Consider the following 12565-nt stretch of genomic DNA (forward strand, 5'->3'; position numbering starts at 1 on the left):
AAGCTTGTTCTAAGTAGGTGCTTTAGACCACTGAGCCATCTCACCAGCCCTCTAAAGAGTTTTAATAAGTAAAAAGCTCCATTATTTCCAAATGTCAACCAAGAAGAAAATGAATACTCAGTTCCACCAGCATTCATCGTAAAACTGAACAAAAAAGGGAGGAAAGATGAAGACTGATGAGTATTATTTTTGTTTTCATACAGATAAATACTGCTTCCTAAGTAAAGGCTCAACACCACTTAGTAATCTGAGCTGGAGGGACGAATAACTGGTCCGCAAGGTTTTCTTTACATGGTTCTGTACAATGAAATGCCAACTGCACTACTTAGGAATGGCTTGCTAGGACGTTGAAAAAGTGAAAGACTTCATCCTTGTCATACATGGCCACTTCAGTGGAGCATTCTATGCACATGACGGGGTGGAAGATTTCTTCGGCTTCTGCCCGCTCTGCCCGATCTTCCTGGTTAGAGCGAAGCTTCTTGTGGCTCCATCTTTTCTTCCTGTTGTCTGGGTTTTTGTATCTTAGAACCTCCTTTTTGTTGACAGAACAGTTCATCACAAACATTGCTCTATACTGAGTTTTGTAGGATTCATGCCTTTGGCAGTCGAGGCGTAAAGTGGTCATACAGGCAGGGCAATTCAAGACAACATCACTATTGGGAACAGGCTGCTGCTGACGTAGCCTCTGTCGTCCAAAACCATGATAACCTCTTCTCTGTGCATCAACCCAGGCCTGGTCTCTATTATCTTTTTCAGGATCATACAGCCACTCATCATTTGTTGGAATCCTGTGCTGTCTCTTCTTTTTCTTCTTGTTTACCTGTGCTCCTTTGTCTTTATCCTCAGAATCAGAATCAAAATATATATCGTCGTAGTACTTTGCTGGAGCTATTCCAACTTTTTCATTTCCTGAGGAAGACCCTGTTCCAAGAGAAGACAACCTGTCCTCCATTGTTTTTATGGTGGAATTTAACTCAGCTTCCATTTCTTTTTCAAATTCATCTTCACTAGAGGACTCACTTTCTCCAGTAAGACACTCTCTGATGAGTTTTCGTTTCTGGTCAGGGGTTCCATGTAAAAGTATATCCACTTCATCTTCAGACCTAGCATACATTTAAATCAGAAAGAATATTAATATTCACAGTGCCTGCATGACAAGCACAAGGTTCTGAGTTCAATTTCTGCTCAAAGCTGGCTCCTCGTCACTAGGCTCTTCAATTGCATAGGGGTCATAGTCACCCTGGAGCCGGCTCATGGCGTCCCGGAGATAGCCTACACAAACTCACACAGCTTAGCGTTTCTCTTTACACTGCCCCAAATTATTTCTTTCAATGTTCCGATGCTGGCTTTTGCTCAAATTCTGTTTCTCAGCCCAAGGGCATAACTCAGCAGCACAGTGCCTGCCTGGCAAGCACAAGGCCCTGAGGATTTTTTTGTTTTATTTTGTCTTTGTCTTTTTTTTAAAATTAATTAATTATTTTGTGTGTGTGGCCAGCTCAGCCCACCAGGGGGCGGGGCTGGCTGGCATGTGGTGCTGGGGGATTGAACCGCGGTCCCTATGCTTTGCTAAGCTTGTTCTAAGTAGGTGCTTTAGACCACGGAGCCATCTCACCAGCCCTGTCTTTATCTTTTTGAGACAGGGTCTCGCTATGCAGTTCAGGCTGGCCTTGAGCTCACCTTGTAGCCCAGTCTGGTCTTGAACTCTCAACAATCCTTCTGCCTCTGCCTCCCGAGTGCTGGGTCTATAGGCATGTGCTACAATGCCCAGCTTAAGCGCCAGCACACACACACAAATCTGTTTCTCAATGTACGTACCAGATGTTTGATAAACGTGTCACTACGACATCAAACATATCATGAACTCTGTGAGAGCAGGGCTTCCTGTATTTTATCATCTCTCAGCACTCATCATTAGCAGTGGGTACGCTCTCCCCATCTCTCTCCTAGGCCTGATCTCCCATCGTGGCAGACCTGGTACGTATCTCAGTCTTGTTCAGACTATAATAAGTCTCTCTTTCCACTCAACTCCCAGGGCCCTCACTGTGTGGGCAGTTCTCTGATGTTAGGGCTTGTACCAAGATGTCCTCCTACAGCCTCATGTGGTCATAGGTGGGGCTTTCTGAGGTGGCAGAATCTAGAGTGTGTGATGCTGGGGCTGATTCATGGTGGTGTGATGTTAGGATTAAGGCTGCTCCATCCTGAGTATGAGTGCTGTCTGCTCTAGGTAGGTAGCCTGGATAGGCTATAAGGGACAGAAAGAGGGTTGTTGCTTGTTGCTGCTTGCTACTTTGAGGCTTTGCTGCCTTCTGCCTACCATGAAGTGTTTCTCCACCATGCTGAGCCACCCTGCCTTGGAGTCAGCCAACTATGGGCTGAAACCTTTACAAACTGAGTCAAAGAAACCATTCATACTTTACTTTGGGTGTTGAGCATTTTGTCTTAGTAATGAGAAAAGACATTGGTATTAACCACATTTTGCCTCTTTATTCTCCTGTTATGAATTTATACCTGGCCTGTGCTTCTTTTCATCTAAATGTAAGCAGCTTCTGATGATGTATTATGGCTTATGTATAGGTGTTCCCCCAAAGTCTCATGCAGTCATGGGGTAGCTCCTGGAGTGCCAATGACATGGACATAACTTCCCAAGGATTTAAAATTCACTTTACTGTTCTTGAAAAAGTTTTGTCAAAAATCTGATGCCTTTTGGTAATAACAATCCTAACTTTTTCCCCTTACTGTATATAGATTATTTCTTGTTAGCGAGAGACCTGGGAGTTATGTAAAGAGGGAACAAAGCAAGATAAGGAGTACCACATTTCTAAGAGGAAGGCTCAAATATGCGTTCAAACTGTGAAATTCCTTGAGTTCATCCTGACAGGGGAAACCCGTGCATTTTTGAACTCTAGGACCCAAGCTATTTAAGAGCTAGAAGCCCTGGACCCAAAAGGAGTTACAAGAGTTCCTGGGAATAGTGGGTTTTTGTTGTTTTTAGGTGTCAAGCTTTGCCTCTGTTGCTAAACCCTTGTATAAAATCCTGAAGGGAGGTAATAGCCTCCTGCTTGGATTAGAATTTGAAACAGGGAAAGCATCTGAAGATTAAAGAAGAAACTCTGGTCCTCCCCAGACATTACTGAGCCCTTTCAGCTGTTTGTTCATGAGAAAGAAGGAGTTGCAAGAAGTCTTAACTCAGATCTTAAGGCCATGGAAGCGACCCATGGCCTATCTGTCCAAAGGCTGGACTGTGTGGCTGCTGCGTGGCCACTGTGCTTGCAGGCCGCTGCAGCAGCTGTTGCATTAGTAGAAGGGGCTGACAAATTAACTCTGGGACAGAAGTTGAGTGTGTTCATGCCTCATGCAGTGAGACACTGCTGTGGGGCCCTGGTGAAAGGTGGCTCTCTGCTTCTAGGCTGGCCTAGTACCAGGCAGCCCTCCTTAAAGCCTCACATCTAACTCTTAAGACTATTCAGACCATTAATCCTGTATCCCTCCTTCGAATGTCACTGGAGCTGACAGAGCAAGATTATGTGGAGACCATGAGGGTACTTATTCTATAAGACCTGACCTGCAGGACACACCACTGCAAGACCCCGACCTTGTCCTGTTTGCAGATGGAAGCAGTATGGTAATAGATGGGGTACAGAGGGTGGGAGCAACGGCTGTGACTGGAAAGGACAGTGTGGTTAGAAGCACTGTCCCCGGGGACTTCAGCCCAAAATAAAGAGGCCTCCTAACCTCAGGAGAAAAAGACATCAAAGACTTCCAGCAGATTTTAAACTTGTTATAGGAAGTATGGCGGCCCACTGAAGTGGCAGTGATACACTGTCCTGGACATCAAAAAGGCCGAGACAATAGGGCTGCTAACCTAGTAGCAAAGCAAGTTGCTGTGGGGGTCTCACTGCCAGAAACCCACGTCATGGTAGCACCACTCCTTCAGCCACCCAAGTATTTAGAGATTGAGTTATTGTGGGCCAAGTCAGACGAGACATCAAAAATGGGCAGCAAATTGTTTCAGGGGGAACAGTATTTTTGTCTAAAAACATGGGACATTTTGTGATTCGAAAAATGCATGACAAGACCCATCCAGGAAAGACAGCTATGACCAAGCTGCTTGGCCACTATTTCTGTATCTCCAGACCTTGTACACCTCAGTGGCCAGCAAATGTGTGACTCATGCTAACAATAATCTAGTTTCTTGCCTATAGTGTAAACCAGGCGTATGTTGACAGGGAACCTTCTCTTTTGAGGATGTCAAAGTGGACTTCACTGAGGTCAAGTCAATGGCTGGAAACAAAAGTATTTGTTAGTGTTTATTTGTACCTTCTCAGGATAGGTAGAGATCCTGCCCACCAGAACTGAGACCTCCAGAGAGGTGATAAAAGCACTGATGGAACTAATCATCCCCTAGTCTGGGCTCCCCATTATGGTAGGCTCAGATAGTGGGCCTGCTTTTGTGGGTGGAGTAGTTCAGAGCCTTTCCAGTGTTTTGGGCCTAAATGGAAGCCAGATACTGCCTACTTGATCCCAAAAGCTTGGGCCAGTATAGTGGCAAAACCACACCCTGAGGAGCGCCCTGTCCGAACTGTGCTAAGAGACAGGTGCACACTGGGTGTCTATGCTTCTGATGGCCCTGCTGCTGTCATGCTGCACCCCCATACCGGATGGGCTCACTCCTTTTGAAATCCTATTTGGAAGACTGCCACCCTTGGTGCTGGTATTGAGAAACTGTAAATGACTGAGACACAAGGGATCACTCCCTTTAAATCCCCAAGTTGGGGAAGGAGATCATGACATCAATTTTAATCAGAAACTTGTTAAGTCCTTACAGGCTCTACAGTCTACTCTGCAGGCTACACACTCCATCTACAGCCTCTTCTGCAGCCCACTCACCACTTGTTCCAAAATCACCAGGCTGTTCCTGAGAGACCTGATGACCCACCAGCAGCCCAGCCCGGTGATCAAGTCTACATCAAAAAGAGACGACCTGCCTCTCGGTGCTCACTGGGAAGGACCCTACATTGTCACCCTGAGCATGCCAACAGCCATCAAGGTTGCCGGAAAGAGCCACTGGATCCACCATTTACACATCAAATCTGCAGGACCTGAGACCTCAGATAAGTGGACTTCTGACCCCTTGAAGGTCCAACTCCAAAAATGCAAGCCATAAACTCCTTGTGTTCTGGCTCCCCTTCTGTTTTTGCGTCACTGTATCTGATGCTGCTGGTTATATTTATTTGCCTAGCCCCTATACCTGGACTCTAACTAGCACAACTAGTGGAACCATCCTTGGAGCTTTCACCCCGACTGACCCTGTGACCCTGCCACCTCAAGCCATGCCCTGAGAGCCCACTATTCTGTCCTTTAGAACTGATGTTTAGACTGCTTAATGCCCCCTTCCCAAACATGACTAAGGATTGCTAGCTTTGCTTAAACCCAGAGCCCCCTTACTATACTGGACTGGCAGCAGTCACCACCACAGATAAAGATAACACCACCCAGGTACTCAGTATGTCTCGGGTAACTGACCACTGTTAGTGGGGACAAGGCCCCCAGTCCTTAACGCTAGGGGACCTCCAAGGGTCTGGGTTATGTATCCTCTCCAAGGTTTCCCTTTGAGTTCCTCGCCATATGCTAAAAATTGTAATTCGACTGTATACGTTCATAATATGTCACATTATACCCCGACTGGGAACTTGGTCTGCCTGTACAAATGACCTTACCCCTGCGTGCACCTAAATGTGTTTCCTGGATCTTCTCCTGAGCTGTATGTGTTAACCCATGCTCTGCCACACGTGTACTAGTATTCAGGGGAAGGTGGATATGAACAGCTCTACCTCCCTACTCTAAACAGAGACAAGAGAGCTCCCCCTGTACTAGTCTCCATCCTGCTAGGAATGGAGCTAGCAGGATCAGCAGCCTTGGGCACTTTGGCCCTCGCTGTTTTGTTTTGGGGAGGGGAACTAGGGATTGAACTCAGGCCCTTGCACTTGCCAGGCAAGCCCTTATTATACTGAACGATCTCCCCAGCTAATGTTTTGTTTTGTTTTCTGCCTATATCAATGTCTTTTTTTTTTTTTCCCGGCCCTCATTGTTGGGAACCAAAATGATCAGCTTTTGAGCAAGGAAACATCAAGATTTAGGTACCTTAGAACAAAATGTTAACAGGCTAGAAGAATCTCTAAATTCCCTGGCTGAGACAGTCCTCCAAAACAGGTGAGGCCTAGATCTACTCTTCCTAAAACAAGGGGGACTATACATAACCTTGGATGAAACTTGCTGTTTCTACACTAATCATTCTGGAGTCATTAGAGACAGCCATAGTCAATTAAGGAAACGTCTTGATGATAGAGAAACAGAAAGGTGCTAGCAACAAAATTGGTTCCAAAACTTGTTCTCTGCTTCCCCAAGGCTAACAATGCTACTACCTGCCCTCATAGGACCGCTAGCGCTACTACTGCTAATAATTACTATAGGACCTTGTGTACTTGATTGTTTGATAAAATATATACAAGGCAGGATTCAACTGCCCTCTCAGCATGCCCCGGGGGCGGGGCCAGCATGGCAGGCCAGGGGCTTGAACAGCCAGCCCCTGTGCCTGCTTGCAGGTGCTTTAATCCACTAAGCTGTTTGGCTGGCCCCTCTGAAACAATTATTCTGAACAATTATTTATTTTAGAATTAATTCATCATGCACAAGCATATCTGTATATATAAATGTACATGTATTTGTATGATCATATGTCTCTCCCCAAAACATAATAGTAACTATTTTAAAAATTCAAATAGAGAAAAATACAACTCTAGGATGATCGTTCAGTTGTAATTATTTATGCATGTCATGACGGGTTGTTACTATAACTTCCAAATGAACTTTAATTCCCCAAATCGCTAATTTACTTCCTGATATATAATTATGAGATGCTGCCATTACTCTACGTGGCAGTAATGAAATGAAGTGCCACCAGAAACATACAACCAAACAAAGACTGAGAACGGGAAATCTGCCCCAAGATGCACCCTTGTTCAGTGTTCGGCAGCCACTTCCCGGCGCTACTTGGGTGGCCTGCAATAGGCTGTGAGTCTATTTTAAAGATTCTGTTCTTTCATGTATCTGAAGCAACAGTCACTGATGTGTAACATAGGAAGAAACAAGGTCCTCTGCCTGGAAATGGATCCCAATCTCTAAGGTCCACGTACTAAAGCCTCTTAAAGCAATCTGGAAAATATAAGAGGTCCCTTAAGAACTTCAGGCCTGGAAATGACAGGCACAGAGAATACCCAGCGGCCAAAGGGAGCCTCTTCGTGGAGCCAACAAAAGGATTATCAAAGCAGCTACAGTACTCTTTCCAGAGACAGGAAAGAATCCAGTGGTTATTAAGATACTTTTCAGCATTAAAATTATAGAACTCAATCCCTGGCACAGGACCCCATGCCAAAAAAATCTCGGACTCAAATATAAGCACAAGCAACAGAAACATCTTCAAGTAGAATAGCCAAACCTTTACTGATCTCCACGTTAGGCAGGCTGAAGATGTCAAGGTCCATTGTCCCTCCTTTAGTCCCTTCTGAGCAGTCTAGAAGGACCAGCTTATCTGCAATGCCCTGTACAATACAGTCAGAAAAAGAACAGCATTACACCAGACAGCTACTCAATTTAAATCCATTAAGGAGTGCGGGTTAGCCAAACATGGTAGCACAAGCCTGTAATTCCAACTATTAGGGAGGCTGAGGAAGGAGGATTGTAGGTTTGAGTCCAGCCTGGCCAAACTTACTGAGACTTTGTCCTGGAAGAAAAAAAAAGGCAGGGAGTGAAACTCAGTACCCCCTGGGTTCAATCTCAGTACTGAGGGGAAGGGGAACAGTGAGGCTAACAATCCCTGTGCACCTCCTTAAGAAGAAGTTACACCACAGCAAGAAAGATGATGCACAAGCAAGAAATTCTGAAATCAAATAATGTGACCCTTTAGGTTTGACTATGAAAACCAGACTCTTAAACTTAACTCAGAAGCTAGCAGTGGCTGGTTTCTTTGATGGAATGTGTCACATGGAAGTCTGCTACTGCTCCTGAGCTCACGTTTCCACTTTGATATCATACTTTCCATTCTCAAATAGCTCAGAATGGCTTTGGGGTCCATGTAAGTATCTTATTCCAGGCATGAAAGTTGAAACTAATGCCCAGATTCTTTTTTTAAAGGGGGGGGCATCATAAATCTAGAGTCAAATTCTGTTATCACATGGTGCCCTTTGGAGAACTCATGGAAAATACTCTGCATGCCTACAAATAGCTCCCTGGATAGCATGGTGGACAGACTGTAAGTAATGCTGCAAAGGTGCCAGAGTTTGTAGGTCCTTCCCAAAGCAGTGGGAGACCTGAGCATGCTGGGATAAAAGCATCCAGGGGTCTACCAGACAATGACATGCAGAAAGCACGGCTGCAAAAACAAGCCCCTGCACTGTCATTAGCTGTGTAACACTCAATGGCCTTATTTCATGTGAGAGTAACTGTACAAACACAGAGCTGGCATATGGCAGACCTCTAAATCAGAGCTCTTTACATTCACCACACTGGTAAGGAAACTACAAGCTTCCACTTTTATTTCTCAGACACACAAAGATCTAAATGTTTAATAGTTGTAACTGTGGGAAAACAGGTATTCTCGCACACTGTAAGTGTGAGGAGAAGCTGGCATGACTGATATAGGTGATAATTTATTTCCAATTTAAAACATTTTACAGTCTAAACTTAACAACTCTGGGACTAGGGAGGCAGTTCAGTGGTCTAAGTGTCTGCCTGGCAAGCGCGAGGACCTGAGGTTGATCTTTAGTACGCATGCTGCGCTAGCCCCCCAACCCCAGGAGCACCACGCCAGCCACCAAGACCAGGTGTGGTAGCACAAGCCTATAATCCCAGTGCCAGGGAGGCTGAGACAGGAAGATCACTAGGAGGCTTAGCTGCACAGCGAGACCCTGTACCAAATAAATAAATAAATAAAGATTATAAATAAATAAATAAATAAATATAACAACTTTAAAAAAAAATGTTTTTGGTACAGGATCTTACTATGAAGCTCGGACTTGTAGTAATCCTCCTGTTTTCAGCCTCTCCAGCACTGGGATTACAGGAATACACTACCACGCCTGGACTCAGTGACCAGCCAAATGTGCCCAGGGGCAGGGCCAGCATTACATGTGGTGCCGGGGATGGAACCCCAGTCCCTGTGCTTGCCTAGGCAGGGGCTTTGTCCACTAACCTATCTCACCAGCCCTTAACAACTCCTTTAATCCGTTAATTTCATTTATAAAAATTATCCTGCAAGTTTATGAGTACGTGTGAAAAATAATACAGTATGTATAAGAGTATTCAAAAAGAAACATCTAAAATATTTATCATGAAGCAGGATAATACCGTGGCTCAGTGAAGAGCTGCTCAAGCTTTGCTGCATCAGAGAAGTGTGTGGATCAATAAGGTTTCATTAGAATGCAGATTTATAATAAGATTACGTATTTCGAACAAAATTTTAGGAGATATAAGTTGCTGGTCTCAGAGCCACAGAATGAGCAGTAAGAATCAAGAATACAGGTTCCAGCAAGCAGGTTACCTGCCTGAAATTCTAGCCACACCACTTATTAGCAGTATAACTTTGGCCAAGTTGGGTAACTTCCCAATGTCTTGGCTTCTTCATTTGCAAAGTGGTGCTAACAATGCTGCTTAGGCAATGAGGTTCTTGCTTTTTATTTATTTATTTTTTTTGTGGTACTGGGGATTGAACTCAGGACCCTGTGCTTGCCAGGCAAGCACTTATTCTACTGAGCTATCTCCCTGGTCCCTAATGAGGTTGTTGCAAAATGAGTGAAATGTTTAGACAAGTGCCTGGCACCTAGTTAGCATTTAGTTAGTTACTGTTGCTACTTCCATTACTGCCACTGCCACTCTGGGCCACTATTATCGTTCTGTTAGGTTCAAACTTATAATGCTTTAAAAGAATGGAACCATTTAAAATAATTTTTAAAAGGGATGAGGATGTAGCTCAGTGGTAGCCTCCCTCCCCCGGCCAGGTAGTATTTTAAAAATACTACTAGTCCCTAGTAGTATTAATCTTTTTTAAAAATATTTTTTAATGTAATTGGTACAGGGTCTCACTATGCAGCTCAGACTTGTAGTAATCCTCCAGTTTTCAGCCACCTCCCCCCCATGCTGGGATTACAGGCATACGCCACCATGCCAGGTCTCAGTGACAGGCTTAGCATGCCCGGGAGCAGGGCTGGCAGGGCACGTGGTGCTGGGGCTTGAATCCCAGTTCCTGCGCTTGCCTAAGTAGGCGCTTAGTCTGTTAAGCTATCTTGTTGGCTATCCTAGTAGTATTTAAAAAAAGTAAGATTTCCACCTAATTTATAGCCAAATAATGACAGTGACAGTAATCTAATGGTTACAGAAATATGACTTGAGGTGTCTTCCCATGTATACACACACACATAATTGTGAATAGAATTAACAAAAACTCTGTACTATTGCAGACATCAAAAATCTGTTTGTCTTGAGTTAACTACACACAGTATAATTAGAACATCCAGATAAAACAGCAAGACCACCGAGGTGTCTTGTATGTCCTACAGAATAGTTCAGAAAGCAAAACAGGGCCGGGGAGATGGCTCAGTAGAATAAGTGCTTGCCTGGCAAGCACAAGGCCCTGAGTTCAATTCCCGGTTCCGCAAAAAAAAAAAAAAAAAAAGAAAGCAAAACATGTGCTGTCCATGGAAGTGGTACGTGTGTATGGAACATGTCGCTGTCATGTGTGTAGATTGCCTAAGCTGAGATAACTGAAGTAAAGCTCTTTTATAGAATGTTAAAAAAAATCTGTTTGCCGTCCACATCAGTATTAGAAGCATAAATGGATGAAGGTGGGCAGCTCTTTTATCTCTCTGAAAGTGGTTCTAAACCTTTCTATAAACAATATGTTTAGAGACTTAGAAAAACAAAAAAAAGACTGATAAAAACTAAATTATGAGACTGGGCACGGTGGCACACACCTATAATCCCAGCACTTGGGAGGCTGAAAACAGAAAATCACTATGAGTCTGATCTGTGCAGTGAGACCCTGTAGACCCTGTACGAAATACAATAAAAAATAAAGATAAGTAAATAAATACATTGTTTAAAAAATAAATTATAAACTTACATAAAATATTAGCTCAGAAACTATGACCCAAAAGAAAATAATTAGATAAAGCCATCCTTGTTTTAAAAAAGCTAATTTTTTTTTTTGGGGGGGGCGGGTATTTTAGGGAAGGATCTACAAGGTGTTCAGGGTCTCACCTCTAGATCAGACTTGTAGTGATCTGCCTGTTTACAGCCTCCTAAGAGCTGGGATTACAGGCGTGTGCCACCATGCACAGTCTCAGTTGCAGTCTCAGTGTGCCCCGGAGACAGGGCCGACACAGCAGGCCCAGAGATCGAACCCCTGGACCCTGTGCCTGCTTGCAGGTGCTTTAATCCACTGAGCTATTTGGCTGGCCCAAAAAGCTAATTTTTGAAAGAACTAAAGTTATGTAATACATCAAATAAGTTTAACTAAAGTAGCATGAGTCAGAAAAAAAAAGAATTTGTGACTAAGTCGGATGAACAAGTATTTGAAACTTCCCTTTGATCAGGATGAGTCCTCATTCGAATCACTTGTTCAAAGCCTAGCTGATGCCTAACTACTAATTAAGAGGCAACATTAATGATGACAGCTCTGAGGTTTTTTGCTTATCAATATACTTTAAGACAAAATAAGGGGCCGGGGAGATAGTTCAGTAGAATAAGTACTTGCTTGGCAAACACAGGGTACTGAGTTCAATCCCTGGTACCCACCAAAAAAAAAAGGTTTTCCAGATAACAAAATTAAGCTCCTATTTTCTGGACCTCACACGTGGGCTGCCTAATAGTACAGCCTTATGGCGAAGTTATTTGTAATCAGTAAGCTCACATACCTTTGCTGAAATTGCTAGTGTGCAGGCAATACCCAACTCGCCACTTCCAACTACAGTAATTTTATTGGCTGTTTTGTTCTCATGACTTGTCCAACTTTTTGAGTTTATATCTGAGACACCTAGAAAGAAAAGTGGGTTATTCTAAGAATTTAATTTTCATTTTCTTGCTCTTTTTTTTTTTTTTTTTAATGTATTTAGTACAAGGTCTACAGGTCTCACTACACAGATAAGACTCATAGTGATTTCCCTGCTCCCAAGCACTGGGATTACAGGCACCTGCCACCATGCCCAGGCTCAATCACTGTCTCAGGGTGCCCCGGGGGGCAGGGCAGGCCCAAGGATCAACAACACCCCCCCCCAAGCAGGCACTTTAATCTGCTGAGCTATCTGGCCAGCCCCCTCTGAGAATTTAATAATACCAAAAATCTAGTTAGTATCTTTTCAAAATATAGCAAGTTTTAATAACTCAGAAAACATGGTGGTAATTCATAACAGGCACTTAAAAAATACTTGCTGAAAAAATGCAAGAGACAAGAATCTTATATTAAATTATTCTACTAAATATAGGCTATTATTTTTATTTATTTTAAGGATTCAAT

The 12565-nt window shown here is 43.6% G+C and overlaps 1 protein-coding gene across 8 annotated transcripts in view; it reads right to left on the reverse strand.

Annotated features, from left to right (window-relative positions):
- Nucleotides 1-12565, reverse strand: part of Uevld (UEV and lactate/malate dehyrogenase domains) — a 54698-nt gene that overhangs the window by 16071 nt on the left and 26062 nt on the right. For 7 of the 8 annotated variants that reach the window (XM_004634925.2, XM_004634926.2, XM_023719429.1 and 4 more), the window contains 2 exons: nucleotides 11967-12085; nucleotides 7496-7598 (listed from right to left, as the gene is read on the reverse strand). In XM_004634925.2, coding sequence (XP_004634982.1) covers nucleotides 7496-7598; nucleotides 11967-12085 — 222 coding nt within the window. Of the gene's footprint in view, nucleotides 1-951; nucleotides 1104-7495; nucleotides 7599-11966; nucleotides 12086-12565 lie in introns of those variants that run through there. The other variant, XM_023719430.1, reaches the window with a different exon arrangement.

This window comes from Octodon degus, unplaced genomic scaffold (assembly GCF_000260255.1).
Source record: "Octodon degus isolate 3935 unplaced genomic scaffold, OctDeg1.0 scaffold00067, whole genome shotgun sequence".
Taxonomy (NCBI): Eukaryota; Metazoa; Chordata; class Mammalia; order Rodentia; family Octodontidae; genus Octodon; species Octodon degus.